Source organism: Pipistrellus hanaki (genome assembly GCF_964339955.1).
Source record: "Pipistrellus hanaki genome assembly, chromosome: 16".
Lineage (NCBI taxonomy): Eukaryota > Metazoa > Chordata > Mammalia > Chiroptera > Vespertilionidae > Pipistrellus > Pipistrellus hanaki.
In genome coordinates this window covers 14,819,124-14,839,726 of record NC_140518.1, presented here as the reverse complement: position 1 = coordinate 14,839,726, position 20,603 = coordinate 14,819,124, and the positions used below count along the sequence as shown (strand labels likewise).

The following is a 20,603-nucleotide window of genomic DNA, read 5'->3' as shown; positions in this document are numbered from 1 at the left end:
TCTATCCCTCTCTCTTCCTCTCTGTAAAAAAAATCAATAAAATATATTTTTTAAAGAAAAAGAAAATGGCACATCCTAAATGAGAACTAGACCCCCTTCTCATGTCAAGCCCCCTAAACCACATGTTCTCCTGGTGGAACAATATCATATATATAAGATGTCAAAGCAGTGGGGTGGGGCCAGGAAAAAGGCAAAAAAAAAAACACCCAAATATTTTTGGGTAGAGACAAAAGAGCAATGATTTGGAGAAACATCAGGCAGCAGATCCAAAGGATATCGACACTGGCATAAGAGAAAGGGAGGCAGAGGGCCCCCGGTGAGAGGGAGAGCCTGGATCGTTATCAGGAAGAACTTCCCAACAGGCAGGTCACGAAGACGAGGGACTTTCCTCGGTGTGGTTCACGGACGGAGTGCTGCCCGTGGCTGTAAAACACACCACGGGGCCCAGAGACATTCACTCGCCAGCACTGAAGCAGTGAGCCTCCGCTGTCCGCTGGGCCCTGGCTTAGACCCTAATGACCCCGAAAATCAACGAGGACCCCGCCCTCAAAGGACCCCCAAAGGGCTAAGTGTGTGGGAGTGTGGGGGGAGCGGCTGCCCAGGACAGAGTCCTTCCTCTGGAGAGCGTTAGCATCCCAAGGCTAGCACACAGGATGGGCTGTGCAGCGGGACCCTGGCTCCCCCGGCCCCTCTCCCCACCAGAGAAAGGAAGAGTGGCTGAACAGTCTCACTCTGACGCCTGTGCCATCCACGAAGTTTTTCAAGGGTAGGCGGGTGGGGAGAGACCAGGGAGACATCGACATTCTCAGCCAGTCACCATCCCACGTGCCAGGACCACTGCGCTGTGCTTTGTTCCCCTTCCTCCCCCTCCTCCAGCTTATCTCAGCATCTTTCTTCCTCACCCCTGCCCCACCCACCTGCTGGCCACACTGCCCGGCTGTGGTGGCCAGTCCCCTGCCTGGGAGGAAAAGAGCTCACAGTCCTAGGCTGCCGCCACCACCGAGGTTCCAATTCCTCCCTCTCTCACCCCCCATCTTCCCCGGCCCCCCTCCCCACCCCCGCCCTGCACCAGACCCAAGACCGGCTTAAGCCCTGCCTTTCTCCCAGCCTCAGCACACAGGCAGGGCAGGGCTGGCTGGCTGCAGGAGGGTGGAGGAGCCTGAGTGGGGTGGAGGGGCAGAAACAAGGCTTCAGAATAAAGCGTGTGTGTGTGTGTGGTGTGTGTCTCCTGCCTGTCAGCCTGGAACGTGCTGGAACATGATGGCCTCAGAGCTGAGCGCTTGGGCTGGGAATGGGTGGAGGCACCACCCCAGCTTCAGGAAAGATTGAGATAAGAGCTGCATCAAGGAATGTTCTGGACATTTCTTAAGCACCTACTGTGTGTGCGCACCAGGCATTGAGGGTATAGAAAAGAATCAGAAAATGATGTTTGCCTAAACCAGTTTGGCTCAGTGGATAGAGTGTCGGCCTGCGGACTGAAAGGTCAGAGGCATGTACCTTGGTTGCAGGTACATCCATACATAGGGGGTGTGCAGAAGGCAACTGATCGATGTTTCTCACTCATTGATGTTTCTAACTATCCCTCTCCCTTCCTCTTCCTCTCTGTAAAAAAATCAATAAAACATATATTTAAAAAATGATGTTTCTTATAATCGGCTGTCTGCGTGGGGATGTGGTCTCGGGGTGAGGAGGTGCCTAAGGTTGAGGGGTCAGAGTGAGAGTCTCTGTGAGCACAGCCCCCTCTGTAGCTTGAACTTGAAGGAGAGGCCACAAGACCATCTTACCCAGCCCCCTGCCGCCACGCCTTTGGAGGCAGGGGTTTGTCTGCCAGATCTCTAGAAAGGGAGACTTCCCAGCCTCCCTCGTAGGAATACCCTTGTCTCCTCATTCTACATCTGGTAAGTTCCTTCCGATGTTTGGCCCCAGTTCATATTTCTGCAGTCTAAACTCTCTCTGCCCAGAACGCGGAGCGAGCAGAGCGCCTGGGCCTCCGAGGGCACGTCGGGTCCGTGCAGCCCTGCAGCTTTCCGGGCCTCAGAGCAGAGGAGAGAACACCAAGTGGCCCGTCCCAAGCTGCCCCAGAGACTGAGCTGCTGGCAGAGGGGTCCGGTGAGGGGCTGGGGGGAAGGGGGATTGGTGAAGGGGGGGAAGACCCTAGGGTGGGGGAGGTGAACAACAGCCAGGGGCCTCCTCCATGCATTCTGCGTCTGCTCCCCTGGCCCTCCACCGCGGGCCTCTGAGCCATATAAGGATGTGGAGGAGATTCTGTTCTCTGTTCAAACTTGGCCTTTTTCTCTGGGGGCCCCTTCCCCCGGCAGAGGCAGAGGCAGAGGCAGAGGCAGAGGCAGAGGCAGGCAGAGATGTAGGTCTGCACCCGTCACACACGCACAGCCTCCGTGCCCATGCCTCAGGGATAGACACTCCTGGGCACAGATTCAGATACACAAATGCCAGCCATGTCAGCTGTCAGCTCTCTCCCCAGAGCAGACACACACACACACACACACACACACACACACACACACACACAGCTTCCCCGCTGCTGGGCCTGAGCCGGCCTCAGCCATGGCCACCTCTAACAAGGAAGACTGGGCCAGCCGATGGGTTGCTAAACTTCAGGACTGACGAGGGTCCTTCTTGGTCACCCAGCAGCTCTGGCTCGCAGTGCAGCAGCAGGAAGGAGAGCAGGCCCTGGGCTGGCCGTCCCTGCAGGCGCGGGAACCTGGGGCTTTGCAAAAACCAAGAGGCACCATGAGCGTGGCCTCTCTCTCAGCCAGGCAGAGCCATCCACAGGCCGGGACGGGGCTCCTGCCCTTGGGAGGCCCCGTGGCCCTCCTGGGCTGGCACCCTACACACAGGGTCACAGGGCTCCTACCTCTCCCCTTGGAGAGACCACATCCTGGTACCAGACCCTCCGGAGCCCCTCCCCCATCACTGGTTCCTGCTGGTAGGACCTGCAGGTCCCTTCCGCGGGCCCTTCCTCCTGAGAAGGCTAACAACCCAGGCTTTGTGTGCGCACACTCAGGCAAAGGCTGGCGGGGGCAGTTATGGGGGAGCTATGGACACGTCACAGATATGCAAGCTGGGGTGTCTACACGCATGTACCGGAGGTCCTCTGCAGTGTGTGTGTGTGTGTGGGGGGGGAGATTCGAGGTGCAAAGGAAAGGGAAGGTGGCCCAGGGGCTGGGGCCAGGGGACAGTTATCCCCAGGCTGCCATGCTCTGAGAAGCACTCAGAATTCTCAGTTCCATCCTAGCCCGTCCGTCCATTGGGAAGGTGTACTTGTCAAGGTGTATCTTATTGAACAGTTTGGCAGCTTGACCTGTTCATTATTTAGAGCTATGTGTGTGAGTCTTCATGTATACTCCTGCCCTTGCCCTCCAGTGGAGGGTTGCGGGTGATGGTGGTGGGGGGTTGCTCAGAGTGACCCCTGAGCCTGGAGAGGACATTAGCTGCTGCAGAAGGGTCTCTGGATTCCCAAACTCTTCCGGCAAGAGGGACACACACATCCCTCAGAGCAGGAGCAGGGTAGGAGCAGGAGCAGGGTAAGAGCAGGAGCAGGGCAGGAGCAGGAGCAGGAGCAGGGCAGGAGCAGGAGCAGGAGCAGGAGCAAGAGCAGGGCAGGAGCAGGAGCAGGGTAGGAGCAGGAGCAGGGCAGGAGCAGGAGCAGGAGCAGGGCAGGAGCAGGAGCAGGAGCAGGAGCAGGGCAGGAGCAGGAGCAGGGCAGGAGCAGGAGCAGGGCAGGAGCAGGAGCAGGGCAGGAGCAGGAGCAGGAGCAGGAGCAGGGCAGGAGCAGGGGCAGGAGCAGGAGCAGGAGCAGGAGCAGGAGCAGGAGCAAGGCAGGAGCAGGAGCAGGAGCAGGGTAGGAGCAGGAGCAGGAGCAGGAGCAGGGCAGGAGCAGGAGCAGGGTAGGAGCAGGAGCAGGGCAGGAGCAGGAGCAAGGCAGGAGCAGGAGCAGGAGCAGGGCAGGAGCAGGGGCAGGAGCAGGAGCAGGGCAGGAGCAGGAGCAAGGCAGGAGCAGGAGCAGGAGCAGGGTAGGAGCAGGAGCAGGAGCAGGAGCAGGGCAGGAGCAGGAGCAGGGTAGGAGCAGGAGCAGGAGCAGGAGCAAGAGCAGGAGCAGGGTAGGAGCAGGAGCAGGAGCAGGAGAAGGGCAGGAGCAGGAGCAGGAGCAGGGCAGGAGCAGGAGCAGGAGCAGGAGCAGGAGCAGGGCAGGAGCAGGAGCAGGGCAGGAGCAGGAGCAGGGCAGGAGCAGGAGCAGGAGCAGGAGCAGGAGCAGGGCAGGAGCAGGAGCAGGGTAGGAGCAGGAGCAGGAGCAGGAGCAGTGCAGGAGCAGGAGCAGGGCAGGAGCAGGAGCAGGGCAGGAGCAGGAGCAGGAGCAGGAGCAGGGCAGGAGCAGGGGCAGGAGCAGGAGCAGGGCAGGAGCAGGAGCAAGGCAGGAGCAGGAGCAGGGTAGGAGCAGGAGCAGGAGCAGGAGCAGGGCAGGAGCAGGAGCAGGGTAGGAGCAGGAGCAGGAGCAGGAGCAGGAGCAGGGTAGGAGCAGGAGCAGGAGCAGGAGCAGGGCAGGAGCAGGAGCAGGAGCAGGGCAGGAGCAGGAGCAGGAGCAGGAGCAGGGCAGGAGCAGGAGCAGGGCAGGAGCAGGAGCAGGAGCAGGAGAAGGAGCAGGGCAGGAGCAGGAGCAGGGTAGGAGCAGGAGCAGGGCAGGAGCAGGAGCAGGAGCAGGGCAGGAGCAGGAGCAGGAGCAGGAGCAGGGCAGGAGCAGGAGCAGGGCAGGAGCAGGAGCAGGGAAGGAGCAGGAGCAGGAGCAGGAGCAGGGCAGGAGCAGGAGCAGGGCAGGAGCAGGAGCAGGGCAGGAGCAGGAGCAGGAGCAGGAGCAGGGCAGGAGCAGGGGCAGGAGCAGGAGCAGGGCAGGAGCAGGAGCAAGGCAGGAGCAGGAGCAGGAGCAGGGTAGGAGCAGGAGCAGGAGCAGGAGCAGGGCAGGAGCAGGAGCAGGGTAGGAGCAGGAGCAGGAGCAGGAGCAGGAGCAGGGTAGGAGCAGGAGCAGGAGCAGGAGCAGGGCAGGAGCAGGAGCAGGAGCAGGGCAGGAGCAGGAGCAGGAGCAGGAGCAGGAGCAGGGCAGGAGCAGGAGCAGGGCAGGAGCAGGAGCAGGAGCAGGAGCAGGAGCAGGAGCAGGAGCAGGGCAGGAGCAGGAGCAGGGCAGGAGCAGGAGCAGGAGCAGGGCAGGAGCAGGAGCAGGGCAGGAGCAGGAGCAGGAGCAGGAGCAGGGCAGGAGCAGGAGCAGGAGCAGGAGCAGGAGCAGGAGCAGGGTAGGAGCAGGAGCAGGAGCAGGAGCAGGAGCAGGGTAGGAGCAGGAGCAGGAGCAGGAGCAGGAGCAGGGTAGGAGCAGGAGCAGGAGCAGGAGCAGGGCAGGAGCAGGAGCAGGGCAGGAGCAGGAGCAGGAGCAGGGTAGGAGCAGGAGCAGGAGCAGGAGCAGGGCAGGAGCAGGAGCAGGGTAGGAGCAGGAGCAGGAGCAGGAGCAGGAGCAGGGTAGGAGCAGGAGCAGGAGCAGGAGCAGTAGCAGGAGCAGGGTAGGAGCAGGAGCAGGAGCAGGAGCAGGAGCAGGGCAGGAGCAGGAGCAAGGTAGGAGCAGGAGCAGGAGCAGGAGCAGGAGCAGGAGCAGGAGCAGGGCAGGAGCAGGAGCAGGAGCAGGGTAGGAGCAAGGTAAGATGTGGATGGTACCAGACCCTGGGGTGGGAGTGCTCCAGCCGTTTTTGCTGCCCTTTGTCTAGGGGAGGAGCCTGGAGGCTAGAGGCTGCCCAGGCCCGGGGCTGGGCCTTTGGGTGTGTGCCCAGCCACGGTAGGGGGTAGGCTCCTAATTGTGGATGTGGCTCCAGGAACACTTCACTGCAAGACGTGTGGGCAGGGATGGAATGTCAAAGGGAAAACAGGGAGACAGAATACAGAGATAGGAGCGGCCAGAAATAGCACAGGCCTGGGGGAGATACCAGGGGCGGCAGTGGTGGAGGGAGCCGTAGAGGAAGGTCAAGCCCTCCAGAGATTTCTCTCCTGGGTTTGCCCTCCCTTGCCCCCGGCTCCTCTCATTTTCTCCCCAAGTGCAATTCCAGGACCGCAGGAGCCCAACAGCGTGGGCTGCACACCTCAGGACTATATTCCGGTCCTGGGTCTCACCACCTCTCTGAGCACCCCCTCCCCCTCCTAAGCTAATGGGTGGGGAGCGAGGGGGTAGGTCTGGCCACCTGAGTCACCCCCCCTTCCTGCTCCTGGCAACTCCACTGACAGGCTGACACAGCGAGGGCCCCACCCACCCTGCCAGCCTGCCTGCCCGCCCCTCCCTCCCCCACCAGCCAGGAGAGAGGCCTGCCCTGACAGGTGCCCTTCCCACAGAGAGGCCACCTCCCTCCCCAGCGCGTGTGTGTACACACACACACACACACACACACACACACACACCAGGAACGGCTTCTCTCCCTCACCTGTTGAGAGTCCTTGGGAAGAAAAGGAAGGAAGAGGCCAACCAGAGCTTTCTTCCTTGTCTCTCTGGGGAAACTGAGACCCGAGTCAGGAGATGAATGAACTTCCCTAAAAGCAGCCGAGCAAATTCCTGGCGGGGCTGGGACCGGAAGCTTTGTCTCCTGCCCGCCAGCTCTCCGCCCCAGCTCTCCTCAGAGGTCTAAGTCAGAAACCTCCCTCAGGCACGGGTTACGCAAAGACAGACAGACACACACACACACACACACACACACACACACACACACACCCCGCCACCCTCTCCGCCTCCCTCCGGAGGCCCCTGGCCCTGAACATCAATCCCGTCTTCCCCAGTCCCTTCCCTGGGCCACCAGGGAATTTGAGAGTTGAGATCCTTGAATATTTCATCAGCACTTCAGCCTCCACTTCAAGAGGCAGCCAACTTACAGTTCATGGATGATTTATGGCCCCATCAGAGAACCTGGAAGTGGTGGGGGAGGGGAGGGAGTGGGGGAGGGCGGGGGGGCGGGGAGGGCCGGGCCCAGCCGTGAGGAGGGTGCTGGAGAGAGAAGGGTGCTGGAGGGCCCCCAGCTCCGTCCAGAGTGTGTGTGAGGGGAGCTGGGGGAGGCCCGGGCATCTCCATTTTTGAGACACCAACGTCTTTTCAAACAGACAGACAGACAGACAGAAAACCAGCCAGGGCCATCAAAAGAACTGTGCCAAAGGTGAACGGCCTACGACAAGCGTTTCTGAACTTGATTCCTGTCCCTGTCTTTGTAACTGGGGCATCACCTCATTTGGAGATAACAAGACATCGGGACGGGACGTCCTCTGTGGCTGAGAGGCTCCCACACCCACCCCAGCCAGAGCGAGGCCACTCTCCCCACTTAGATGGGCTGAACCTCCGTCCTCCCCGGCTCCTCCTCCAGGAGGGCCGTGAGGATTAGCCAGGGTCCAGGGGAAAGGAAGGAACCCCCAGCGGCCACCTCTGACGATGCTCCAGGAGGATAACGGCACACGCTTCCTCTAAAAGGAAAGATGGAAAAGGTGACCGGAAATGGAAGACATCAAATTCTCTTGCCGAAACCGGTTTGGCTCAGTGGAGAGAGAGCATCGGCCTGCGGACTGAAGGGTCCCAGGTTCGATTCCCAGCAAGGGCATGTAGCTTGGTTGCGGGGACATCCCCAGTAGGGGGTGTGCAGGAGGCAGCTGACCGATGTTTCTCTCTCATCGATGTTTCTGGCTATCTCACTCCCTTCCTCTCTGTAAAAAAATCAATAAAATATAGGGGGGAAAAATTCTCCTGACTTCCTTCAGAGCGGCTGGCCTTAGGGAGTCCCTTCACGGATTCTGAGGATTGAGTAAGTGTATGTGCACGCGTGTAGGGTGTGTGTGGTAAACCAGCAAGCATGTCCGCCCCCTTACCTCCATTTCCCCACCTGAGTCATGGGCACGAGAGATGCTCCCACACCAAGGGCTGCTGGGGGGGGGGGGGGACACACTCCAGAGATGCTATCCAGGCTCCCTGGCACCGGGTGGGTCCCAGGCAGGTGGTAATTATGCGGTGATGTGTCCACAGGCTGGCCTGGGGTTTGGCCTGAGGTTGACTGGGGGGGCGGAAGGGGGTGCCCCTGGTCCTCGGCACACTCCCATCTAATCCCCAGCCATCTTGGAGCTGGGTCCTGGGCAGGCAGCTGGGCAGGACGGCACCCGCCTAGCTTAGTGAGCCCTGGCCCGGGGGGCCCAGGCTGGCCTCTCTGGGCCTCCGTTTCCCCATCTATGGAGTCAGGGGCACCTGCCAGAGCTTTGGAGAGAAGTTGCAAGAGGAAGCCTGGGTGAAGACCCCAGAGTGGGGAGGCTGTGGGGGGCTTGGCCCTTCGGCTGCCAGGACTTACACACACACACGCACACACACACACACACACACACACACACCGGTCAGGTTAGGTAGACACAGCCTTCTGACTCGGGAAAGTGTCATTCTTCGTCCCCAGGGGACCCTGGGAGAGTGTCCAAGGGGAGCAGAGGATAAGACTTCAAGAACTCTTCCTCAAACCCAAGGGGGAATTCCTTCCATTGTGACTGACTGGAATTCGGGGAAGGCATGGACTCCTCCCACCGCACTGTGCCATCACTTAGGGTTCTGGAAGAGGCTAGTCTACGTGCCTCCAGCAGTCTGGCCCCAGGACCCCTAACATCCGCCCACTCTCAGGACTGGCTCTGGGATCAGGCCTGAGAGAGGGCCCTCGATAGTTTGATCTCCCCTCCCTCCCGCCTCCACTTCCTCTCTCCCTCTCTCCCTCTGGAACTCCTGGCCTCCTGCAGTGAGGGGTGGCAAAGTGGGCCTTTCGTCTCCACAGCTGGCCCTCACCTCCCCCTGTTGGGCCCCAGCTGACAGCCTAAGTGGGACTATAAGGCCCTCAAAATCATTCGGCCTGGTCCTGCCGAGGCATTGGGGGGAGTTGATTAAATGTCTGACCAAACACAGCGGGCGAATGTTTAGGGTGATACGATAATTTTGTTTGGCCCGGGAGTGATGTTATAAATATGCCAATGGCTCCTGGCAGAAGAAAGGCTCCCCACCTGGAAAGGGACAAGCCCGCCCCAGAGGCCAGGGTGGCATTCTCACCTCCCTCTCCCTTCTCCAAACCCAGCTCAGCCACCACCACCCTCGGGGACAAGCTGTTTTCCCAGCCTCACCTGCGGCCGAGGGGAACTCGTATCTACGTGGAGAGGCTGTTTGGCGTGTTATAAAGAACCTGCCACCCTGACCGGTTTAGCTCAGTGGATAGAGCATCAGCCTGTGGACTGAAGGGTCCCAGGTTCGATTCCGGTCAAGGGCATGTACCTTGGTTGTGGGCACATCCCCAGTAGGGGGTGTGCAGGAGGCAGCTGATTGGTGTTTCGCTCTCATCAATGTTTCTAACTCTCTCTCCTTCTCCCTTCCTCTCTGTAAAAAATCAATAAAATATATTATTTTAAAAAAAAGAACCTGCGAAGGGCCTGGCACATAGTAGGTGTTCAATACATTTGGTAGTGATGCTCTCCTTGGGATGGGGCCTTCTGGGCCCAGGGCACCTCTGTGGTGTGGGAGCTTGGCCGCACTGTGTGAGGTCTCCATCCCCAGTCTTCCATCGGAGGTCATTAACCTCCCACCCATTTTACTGCAGATGCTGTGACTGACGAGGCCTGGGTGGGGCGCTGGGTGTGGGGGAAGGAGAGAGATGTGGAGGAGGCAAGGGCGTCTGGGCTGGGTGGGGTTGGGAGAATGGGCTGGAGGGCCCCAGAGGGCCCATGCTGGGACTTGCTGGGACTCTGTCTCACCGGTTTGGGGAGCTGGCCCGACACTGGGGAGAGGCTGGCATTAGAGGAAGACAGGAGGGGCCTGCTGCCTGGGAACGAGGAGCCGAGATGGCACACTGGCTGGGCCGGCCTGGGCAGAGAGCCTGTCTGTGCCGAGAGAGGGCCAGGCTTCTGCTCCCATGGATACCCTCACACACACACACACTCACACACACACACACTCACACACACACACACACACACACACACTCACACTCACACACTCATACACTCACACACACTCACACACTCACACACTCTGCCCCATCACCACAGGCTCAGAGACGCCACTCTCAGATGCACACTTGCACACACACATCAACACACTTCTTGAACTGCAACCACTCCATCCTCCCCATCCTCTGACCCAGCTCTACAGTATTTTCCTATCTTAGTTATCTACAATTTTTATAACACATAGCAGGGCTTCCTGCCCATCTCCCACTGGAATGCAGGCCCCACCAAGGCAGGGTGCTTGGCCTGCTGAGCCCATAGTGAATGCCCAGCACCCATGGGTGCTCGATAAATACGTTCTGTCCTGGCCGGTTTGGCTCAGTGGATAGAGTGTCAACCTGTGGACTCAAGGGTCCTGGGTTCGATTCTAGTCAAGGGTGCATGCCTGGGTCGTGGGCTCGATCCCCAGTAGAGGGTGTGCAGGAGGCAGTCAATCCAATCGGTGGTTCTCTGTCATCATTGATGTTTCTATCTCTCTCTCTTCCTCTTCTTTCCTCTCTGAAATCAAGAAAAAATATATTTAAAAATAAGTAAATAAATACGCCTGAGTGAGTGAGTGAGTGAGCGAGGAAACCCCCTAGAATCATATTCACAAATGCACAGACCCCTCCCCGACACCGCCCTGGACGGACATTCTGGCACACGCACCCAGGCACCCGCTCACACCCAGCCTCGCACGCCCACACCACACACAAGCATAGACCTTCGCACCCCCGCACACCAGCACTTTCAGACTCACACCCACCCTCGGATTCCAAGGCTCCTAATCACACCGGCCAGCAGGCTCCAGCACACCCCGCTCCGCACCCTCCCCGGTGCCAGCCCCGGAGGGCAGCCCCTCCCAGCAACAGGGGCAGAGCCCTGGTGGAGGCAGCCTGAAAGGGGTGGGGCTGGGCTGGGCCACCCTGGCACCTGGGAGTTCTCAGAGACGCTACCTACCGCTACCACCGCAGACTCACCTCGGGAGGAGTGAGGTCACCTTCGCCCTCGACCCCACCCATGTGCCTGCCAGACTCAGACTGGCCTTCCCACCCTCGTCATTGATAAAGGGCCAGGGAAGGGGTTTGGGATGGGACATGGGGTTCTCCTGGGCACAGAGATGGGCGGGGCCCAGGCCCAGCCACCTGGCACATGTGGGGAGCAGGGGTGTGGAAGGTGAGAACCAGGTTCCCAGCCCCAGCTCCACCCTAACAGTGAGAGAGAAGGCTCCTCCACCACCACCCTGCCCCTCAGAGGCCAGACACCTGGGCAGTGGGCAGAACTGTCAGCTGGCAGGCCCTGGCCCATGGCCCTTCCCAGAGACCCTCTGTGTCCCCACTTTCCCGCTGTGAAACCTGGAGATCACAGGTGAGTCACAGGGTTGGGCGACAGCCACCAGACTCGGCTCTCACCCCCACATCTCCGGTTCCTCTGCCCCCCCAAAGCCAACGTAAGATGAGGCAGGCCACCATGGCCACCACAGTCTCACCCTGCAGACCGTAAGGGTGCTCCTCTGGCACTGAGATGGGGCCCCAATCTCTTGGAGAACGGGCAGAGCGGGCAGGGCATGCTCACTCTGACTCCAAGGAACCTGGGTCAGTGCCTGAAAAGTGAAAACCGGACTTAAACGTCCTCGGCCCCTTCCCCTCACTCACCACACGTCCCCAGGGAAGCCGTGCTGAACTAGGAAAACACAGGACGTCCCATCTTAGAAACCTAAAACCACCATCCACCCAGGGCGTGGGGCAGGAACTGCGTCCTCGCGCCCCCTGGCGGTGGGTTGCAATCACAGCAGCTGCTCCTCATGGTCACAAACACCCAGGGTCCAGAGGCCAGACTGCGCCTCCTCACCCGCCTCCCTCCGCATTTGCAGGTGAGGGGAGATGGGCGTAGAGGCCGGGAGAGAAGGACCTGCACCCTCACCGCTCAGCTCTTGGGAGAATGGACCCCAGGTCTTGTAACGTTTTCGTTGTTGGTGTTGTTAATCCTCACCTGAGGATAATTTTCCATTGATTTTTTTTTTTTTTTTTTTTTTTTTGGAGAGAAGGAGAGAGAAAGACAGAGAAACATCGATGTGAGAGAGACACATCGATGGGTTGCCTCCTGCACAGGCCCGACCAGGGCCTGGGCCAGGGAGGACCCTGCAAGCAAGGTACATGCCCTTGATCGGACTTGAACCCAGGACCCTTTGGTCGGCAGCCGACGCTCTATCCACTGAGCCAAACCAGCTGGGGCCAGGCCTTGCAATTCCTTCAACAAGAAACCTTTATTGTGCACCGTGGCCAGTGTGCCAGGCACCGCCGGCCTCCTGGGCCAGCGCTCTCCATGATGCCAGCGCCCCTCCGCTAGCTCTGAAATTCAGGCCGAGGCCCGACCGGAGACACCGGCATCGCCTCCTCCAGGGGAGGAAGGAGCAGCTGCAGCGCCGCCCTCCTGGTGTTCAGAGACCGGCGAGGAGGCAGGGGGGCCGGGAGCCACGCTCTCGGGGGGACAGACAGGCCTGGCCAGCTATGTCCATTCTACACTTTTAATAAATAGTCTTGCTGCTGCCCAGGCTGGTGAGGGTGGTCCCATGGGGCCCAGGCTCCCCAAGTTCTTGTGAGGTGCAGGGGTGGCCCTCTTCTCATGCTAGCTCAGGCTCCGGCTCTGCAAAGAGAGAGAGAGAGAGAGCACTGGGGTGAGCCCCCCGCCCCTCCCAACAGGTGTCTGGGTGCCAGTCTACGGGGCGGTGGGGCAGGCAGGCGCGAGGCTCCCCAGGAACAGGTCTCAGTGGACCCCTGATCCCAGAAAGGGTGCCCCCCCCCCACAGAGGTTGCCAACAGACAGAAAGCCCCCAGAGGAGGTGGGTCCCAGCACCCACCATACATCCCATCCCCCCGCCTCTGTAGCCCAGTGCCTGGACCCCTCCGTCCCCAACCTCCCCCCCAGGCTGCACCCCCGCCCCCATCACGGCTCAAGTCACTGACCAGCCTCAGCCTCGTCACCCTTGGCGTCCAGCTCCTGCCACCAGTCGGCGTAGATGCCCTCCTCGTAGTCCCCCTCCCCCTCAAACTCGGCGTCGGAGGGGTGGTCCTCGGGCTCCACGGGCGGTCCCGTCTCCTCCAGCTCCATCTAGAGAAGCCCCAGGGCGGGGACAGACCGGGTCACAGAAGGCACAAGCCGGGATCAGTGCCGGTCCTGGCCGTCTCTGTCTCAGGCTCTCACACGGGGATGATAGGAGGGTTTCTCCTACCGTCCTGTTCCCCAGCCGCCCCCGCCCTGCACTGGCACCTGGGGCTCCACCAGCAGAGTCAGGGCTAGCTGACGCTTCCCCCTGTCTGCAGCCTCCTGCTGAGTATAAAAACCCGAGGACGCTGCTAGCCCGTGCCCACCGCCTGCCCGTGCCGTTCCCAGCCAGGAACTGGGTCTGCCCGTGCCACCCCCGAGCTGGCAGCGGCCTTGTCCATCCCTCCAGCGCCAGGCATCGGCTCCAGGATGCAGCCTTCGACGTGACCGTGGCCGGGTAGGGCGTCCTCTGGTGCCCCCTGCTGGCCTCTCCCACAGGGAGCGGGATCTGCGCCTCCCCCTGCTGCTGGGGAAAGGGGCTGTGCCTTCCATCCACTGAGCCCAGGCCCAAACCCGGTGTCTGGCAAACAGCAATCCACACGGCTGCTACCTGCTGCGCACCTACTACCTCCGTGCCAGCTCCGGACTAAGTGCCTTACAGACCTGATCTCGTGTCACTGTCACCGCGCGGGGTGAGGGGGCCATTGGCCCCCCCATACCCCGCTCAGAGGATGAAGAGATGAACACTGCAGGGTTACCTAAGACCTGCCCGGAGGGGGCCCACTTGGTAAGTGAAGGACCACGTCTGACCAGCGCCCACGTGGCTACTCAGAGTGTAGACCCGGCCCCGTGTCCCATGTGGGGGCATGGTGCCTGAACAAAGCAGGGAGTGGATAAAGAAGCCCTGAGCGCCCTAACCGGTTTGGCTCAGTGGACAGAGTGTTGGCCTGCAGACTGAAAGGTCCCAGGTTCGATTCTGGTGGAGGGCGTGTACCTTGGTTGCAGGCACATCCCCAGTGGGGGGGGGGGGGTGCAGGAGGCAGCTGATCGATGTTTCTATCTCATCTGTTTCTAACTCTCCATCCTTCTCTGTAAAAAAACAATAAAGTATTTTTAAAAGAGAGGACACCTGAGAGCATTCACCCTCAAACCCTCATTCAGAATCAGTGTGACACGCTGATGTCCTTCCTTCCTGGTGTCCTGCACTCCTTCCTTCCTTCCCTGTTTCATTCAAACTCAGTTTCTGGGCACCAGGTCCGCTGTCCCAGGCGCTGTGGGGGGGCCGGGAGTAACGTGGTCCCCCATCCTGGGTCACAGCCCCTAGGAGACTGACTGGCTGGAGAGGGGGCTGGGGCTGGGATGGACCAGGGCTGCAAGTCAGTCCCGGTCCAGGGAGGCAGGGAGGGCCAGCGTCGGCATTGCATGCCTGGAATACAGAGCCAGGGCACGCCGCCCGGCTTCCCGTAGGGGGCGCTGCCTGAGCTGGGCCCAGGAGAAGCCCGGCTCAGACGTACAGAGAAGGGGCAGGAGAGCACGGAGTGGGGAGGGAGGGCAGGTGCATTAAAGGACAGGAGCGTCCTGCTTCACAGCAGCGGGCTTCCGGGAGCTGAGCATTGGCAAAGGGGCCCAGGGGTGTCCATCCTCACCCAGCCCTGAGGGTGGGGGCCGCTCACCTCGTCATCGGACTGCAGGTACAGGTGCGAGAACTCCAGCAGCTCCCGCAGCTCCGCCGTCTGGTTGTGGTAGAGCGTGGCCTCCTGGGAGGAGGAGGGAAAGGGAGGTGAGCGGGGCCCCACTGCCGGAGGAGGGGGAGCCAGAGCCCCTGGGATGTGGGCCCTCTGGCCCTTTCCCAGCTCCAGGAGCCCGGACGGGTATCCGCTCCCAAGAAGCTGCTGGGAGTGCAGGTTAAGAAGGATTCTGAGCCAAAACCAGATCGGCTCATGGGATAGAGCGTCGGCCTGTGGACTCAAGAGTCCCAGGTTCGATTCCGGTCAGCGGCATGTACCTTGGTTGAGGGCACATTCCCAGTAGGGGGCGTGCAGGAGGCAGCTGATCGATGTTTCTAACTCTCTCTCTCTCCCTCCCTTTCTCTCTGTAAAAAAATCAATAAAATATATTTTTTTAAAAAGAAGAATTCTGAGGGCTCTGCGGGAAAGAGCGCCTCCTCTGGTTCACAGTGTCTGCCCCTCAGAGGACATGGACAGTAGCACCACGTGCCCCACATCTGCCAGGGTTGCCCCAGGCCCCTAAGGAGTTTCTCAGTTGGCCCAGGCTGGGAGGTCCCTGGGGAAGCAGAGGGTGACGAGGGTGGGAAGGGAGCGGGAGGGACCCAACAGGCATTTGTATACCTCCCACCCCCCAGGGGGCGCTGGTACGGTGGGGAGGACCAGCCCCAGCTTGCCGGTGAGAAAAGGGTCAGTGGTGTTCCCAGGACCACAAAGCCGATGGGGCTGGATTTGAACCCAGGACCCCAATCACAACCCATATTTTTTTCACTTTCCATGTTTTTAACGAAACCACACGGTCCCGTGAGGGCCTGGAAGGCAAGGCCCACCTCCCGGGGCTGGAAGTCCTCCTCCTGCAGGCCCCAGCGGGCCCGGTGGAAGCGGTAGTACACCAGGTTCTGCTGCATGACGCCGTCCTCGGGGTCGAAGAGCATGTAGCTGGCGGCGCTGCGGGCAGCCTGGCGCACGTCGTTCACTGCGGACAGAAGAGGGGTGAGAAGTGGCCCTGCACCGCCCACCTTTAGGGGTGACCCCACCCCCCTCCACCTTTAGGGGTGACCCCCCTCTCACCCACTCTCTCCTATCTCCCTCTTCAGACCAGTGCCTCAGCTGTCTCCCAGAATACCTTGGGGCGTCTCACCCCACCCAACAATAATGCAAGCTAGGATGTACTGGGCACTTGATGTGGGTCAGGCCCTCATTTAAGACTCAACGTCGCTGTCATTCCCATTTTACAGATGAGAAATTCAAGGCACAGAGAGGTCACACCGCTGGAGAGTGATGCCAGAGGGGAATGAGAGGCCAGTGTGGCCCTCAATCTCTTGGCCAACTGGACCCATGAGGGGTCTCCTGGCTGCTGCTGTGTGTGTGTGTGTGTGTGTGTGTGTGTGTGTGTGTGTGAGAAATATATTTTTATTGATTTCAAAAAGGAAGGGAAAGGGAGGGAGAGATAGAAACATCAATGATGAGAGAGAACCATTGACTGGCTGCCTCCTGCATGCTCCCTACTGGGGATTGAGCCGGCAAACTGGGCATGTGCTCCTGATGGGAATCCAACCTGGGACCCTTCACCCTTCAGTCCACAGGCCGACACTTCACCCACTGGGCCAAACCGACTAGCGTTCTCCTGGCCCCTGCTGGGCGGCCCCTCCACTCCACCTCCAGCTTCTGTCTGAATCTTGGCGTCTCTGCATTGCAGGAACCCCAGAGATTGTCCATCGCAGCTCCCACTTGGGGCCGGGATCTCCCTCAAGTGAGGGAAGCCTTAAGTCCTGGGGCTACTTCATTTTTCATAAGATTTAAAAAATTATTTTATATTATTTTTAGTGACAGAGGGAGAGTGAGAGAGAGAAATAACTATGTGAGACCAAAACATCAATCACACAGCCCATACTGGGGATCAAACCCAAAACCCGGGCCTGTGCCCTGACCTGGAATTGAACCAGCAACCTTTTGGCACATAGGTTGACACGCAACCATCTGAGCCACACCGGCCAGGACTCTGGTGCTACGTCTTATTAGCTATGTGACTAATGGCCCCGGGCCCTCTATGTAAGCCTCAGTGTCCTCATCTGAAAAATGGGTCCAGCCGAAACCGGTTTGGCTCAGTGGATAGAGTGCCAACCTACGGACTAAAAGGTCTCGGGTTCGATTCCGGTCAAGGGCATGTACTCTGGTTGGGGGCACATCCCCAGTAGGGGGTGTGCAAGAGGCAGCTGACGGATGTTTCTCTCTCATTGATGTTTCTAACTCTATCCCTCTCCCTTCCTCTCTGTAAAAAATCAATAAAATATATATTTTTTTTAAAGAAAAAGAAAAATGGGCCCAGCAATGTCCTCTGCAGGGGGTGGGTGAGAGGATAAAGTGAGATAAATGGACGTGGCAGGACTTGGTAAACTGTCAGGTGCGGTGCAGCCGTGGGCTAGCTAGTCACTGACCCTGAGGCTGCTCCCTGTCTCTCCCTCAGCCTCTCACCTGCCCCACCCCCACCTGATCGCCCCCCCCCAATAGCCCAACTCTGAGGAACAGCTCCCCCTGACTCTGTGATGTTCCCAGCGCAGTGCTCTCCGCTCCCCACCCGCCCCCAGCCCTCAGGAGGCTCACGCTTGTAGTAGGCAAACTGCAGGTAGTGATACATGGTGGCCACGAACTTCTCCACGAAGTAGCCGCCCACGTTGGGGGTCAGGTTGGCCTCACAGTCCACCTTGCACTGCAGGGATTCTGCGAAAATATCTGGGCGGGGGTTGGGGAGAAGCTGGGGTGAGACGCTGGTGGTGTGCTGAACAGCTCCGTCCCACCGAGGGCGTGACGGAGAAGACGCCGGCCCAGCACTGCCTGCAGAGCTGCTGCCATCCCCGGAGACCTGGCGGCTGGGATAAGCGATGCCGAGGGAGACAGACTACTGTGGACAGGGCTGACGGACACCCACAGCTCGGCTTTCCGGGAAGGTGGCAGGTGAGGTGTGGGAGCCGCACTGACGCCCAGAGTAAAAAGCTCAGGACAACCGAAACCAGTTTGATTCAGTGGATAGAGCGTCGGTCTGCGGACTGAGGGGTCCCAGGTTCAATTCCAGTTGGGGACATGTGCATTGGTTGTGGGCACGTCCCCGATGGGGGGTGTGCAGGAGGCAGCTGGTCAACGTTTCTCTCTCATCAATGTTTCTGACTCTCTATCCCCCTCCCTTCCTCTCTGTGGAAAATCAATAAAATATATTAAAAAACAAACAAAACAAAACAAAAAACTCAGGACAGCTGCAGTTAGGGACTAGGTGTGATTTCTGGCCACAAGCTGCTTTTGGTGCATTCGTGCTGGGCTGTTTCCCATCTGGGGCTGGCTTGGGGGGGCGGGGGGAAGGGCACCTTTGCACCTGCACTGACCTCTGCCCCAAAGCCTGTGAACCCCACCTCCCTTCTGGGATGTCACGGCCTCTCTCCCCTGGGGCCCAGCACCCTGGCTGCTCCAGACTGCAGCCCTCTGCACCCAGTGGCGGGGGATCCTTTACAGGGTCCGCCTCTCTGAGCTGCCTGCACCCTCCGCACTCTTGGGGACAGGAGGACACCTGACCGCAGCCCCAGCCCTGGGTAGGCGCTCCATAGCTGTGTGAAGGGGTGGGAGCTATTCCGGGCCGACCCGGTGATGGCCGGAAGGACGCCCCCGGGCTGGGGCGGGGTACCTGCTATGGCGGGGTAGAAGTCCTTGAAGTCCACCTGCTCGTGGGCCCCCTCGCAGCCGGCCAGGCACCGCGCAAAGGTGGCCAGGTACTCGGCCAGGGCGCGCTCCATGTCCTCCGTGCTGCTGCGGAAGTCCCCGCTGTTGTAGAGCTTCACCGCCCGGAGGAACACGGCCTGGAGGGCAGCGAGGGGAGGGTCAGGCACCCCCCACCCCAACTCCCTTCCTCCCCAAGTCCGGGGGGTGGGGGTTGGGGAGGAGCCTCATGGCCAGCCCTCCCCCTGCACCCACCTCGTAGGGCTGCGCCTCCAGGTCGGTGAGGGGCTCCTCGGCCGCGTCCAGCAGGCCGCGGTAGTAGCTGAGATACTTGGTGGTCAGCTCGTGCTTGGGGTTCTTCTGCAGGAAGGTGTAGGCCGCCGCCAGCGCCTTCTCCAGCCGGTTAGCCTGCGGGGCGGGGCGGGGCGGGGTGGGGTCAGGGTGGGTCAGTGGGGCCGGAGCCCGCCGCCCAGAGCGAGCGCACCAGGGGCTTAGGGACCGGTGTCACCCACTGCTCCGCCGCACCCGACGGGGCACCCGACGCCGGCTGCCCGATGGGGCCGATGGGGCCGGGGCGGGGGGCGGGGGGGACGCGGGACGGGGGCGGCGCCCACCTTGAAGTGCGCGTAGTGCAGGTACTGGTAGGGCCGGCGGCTCTGGAAGTCGCGCAGCAGCTGGCGCGGCGGGTAGGGCACCTGGAAGGCGGGCAGCGTCCGCTTGCAGCGCCGCAGGCAGGCGGCGCGCTCCAGGACGCGGCCGAAGAGCCGCAGCTCGCGGGCCCACTCGTCGCCGGCGCCCCCGGCGGGGCCGGGCGGGGGCCCGGGGGCGGCGGCGGGGCCGGGCGCGGGCGCCCCGCTGCAGTCGGCGTGGCAGAAGGCCTCGCTGTCGCGCAGCAGCCGGTGCAGCCGCAGCGCCGCCTCCAGGTAGCGCGCGCTCTCGCGCCAGCTCTCGCCCTCGTACTGCTCCAGCGCGTGCCCGTAGGCGGCGGCCAGCGGCATCAGGTCCTCGGGCGGGAAGCCCCGGAAGCTGTACTTCTCGTACTGCGCCGCCGAGCCGCCCAGCAGCAGCCACAGCAGCGCCCAGGCCGCCCGCCCCATCCCCGCGCCGCCGCCCGCGGCTCCAGCCGAGCGCCGTCCGGGCCGGGCCTGGGGGCGGGCGGGCGGGGCAGGGGCCGGGCCGGCGTGCCCGCTGGGTCTTAGCGCCGGGCCTCGGGCCTCCTGCAGGGTCGTGGCCTCGGTCAGGTCCCCGGAGGGCCAGAGGGCTGCGTCTCCCCTCTTTTCGGTGGGCGCCATGGGGTCCCGAGTCCCCTACGTAGCCCGGCCCCCTGTTCTTAGGCTTTTCCCTCGACAGATGGGGGGACGCTCCCCTTAAGGATGGGGAGCCCAGAAAGCTCCTCTCCACACTGTCCACCCACCTTAGGATCGTGAGGGACGTGCCACCGCCCTCTAGGCTGCCCGCGCCCTGGGACCGGGCTTTCCGCCCATCACAGCGCCCCTCTGGCACACGCCGCACCCCCAGTCCCGAAGGGGTCGCTCCCAGTGACCCCCCATCCCAGTGTCCCCCCCCCATCCCGCGGCGGGCAGGCCACACCTGGTCTTACCGGCTCACCCTCCACTCCGCCCCCTCCATCCCCTGACAGGAAGCCCGGGCAGCCCAGGTTTGGAGAACAAAGTTATCTCCTCGTCCTGGGACAGTAGGGATGGGGGAGCCCCGAGACACCCTCGGATTCTGTAGCCTCCCCAGAAGAGGCTTCTGGTTTGGGGGTGCCAGCGAAAGGAGCAAGGGATGCCTCGGTCCGGAGGTCCGGCGTTAGGACCCCGGGGGCTCCAGGGGGGAAAACACACCAACACTGAACTTTTTCTTTTCTTTTTTTGGGTTTGGAGTCAGCTCCCCCTTCTCATCTTTCCGCAGCCTCCCTCCCTCCGCCCCGGCCAGGCCTCTCGCCCCGGGTGGGGGGAAAGCGGGGGAGTCTGGAGCCCTTTGTGGCGCCTTCCCGGTCCCCAGGGCTCCCGCCGGGCCCCCTCCTCCCAGCCCACCCCCGCCGGCTGCCAGCTCACCGCCCCCGCCCCCATTCCACGTGGACCCGCCGGGCGGGGTGGGAGTGGAGAC

General features: G+C 61.2%; 2 protein-coding genes across 2 annotated transcripts in view; both read right to left on the bottom strand.

The window, feature by feature from the left end:
* LOC311610822 (NADH dehydrogenase [ubiquinone] 1 beta subcomplex subunit 3-like) overlaps positions 1 to 20,603 on the bottom strand; it is a gene marked incomplete at its 3' end in the record, with an annotated part of 78,586 nt that overhangs the window by 31,053 nt on the left and 26,930 nt on the right. The window lies entirely within an intron of this gene.
* P3H4 (prolyl 3-hydroxylase family member 4 (inactive)) lies at positions 12,268 to 19,650 on the bottom strand. The gene is made up of 8 exons (XM_084862514.1): positions 19,109 to 19,650; positions 18,750 to 18,902; positions 18,463 to 18,634; positions 17,394 to 17,522; positions 15,620 to 15,765; positions 14,739 to 14,822; positions 12,987 to 13,131; positions 12,268 to 12,666 (listed from the first exon to the last, which is right to left on the bottom strand). The coding sequence occupies exons 1-8, from the start codon at positions 19,589 to 19,591 to the stop codon at positions 12,644 to 12,646; spliced, it is 1,335 nt and encodes a 444-aa protein (XP_084718640.1). The 5' UTR covers positions 19,592 to 19,650; the 3' UTR covers positions 12,268 to 12,643.

Coding starts and splice junctions, on each gene's coding strand:
- P3H4 (XM_084862514.1), bottom strand. CDS start 19,591: ATGGGGCGGGCGGCCTGGGCGCTGCTGTGGCTGCTGCTGGGCGGCTCG. Junction 18,903..19,108: donor TGCACTACGCGCACTTCAAG/GTGGGCGCCGCC, acceptor CCCGCCCCGCAG/GCTAACCGGCTGGAGAAGGC. Junction 15,766..17,393: donor GCAGTTTGCCTACTACAAGC/GTGAGCCTCCTG, acceptor TTCTGTCCGCAG/TGAACGACGTGCGCCAGGCT.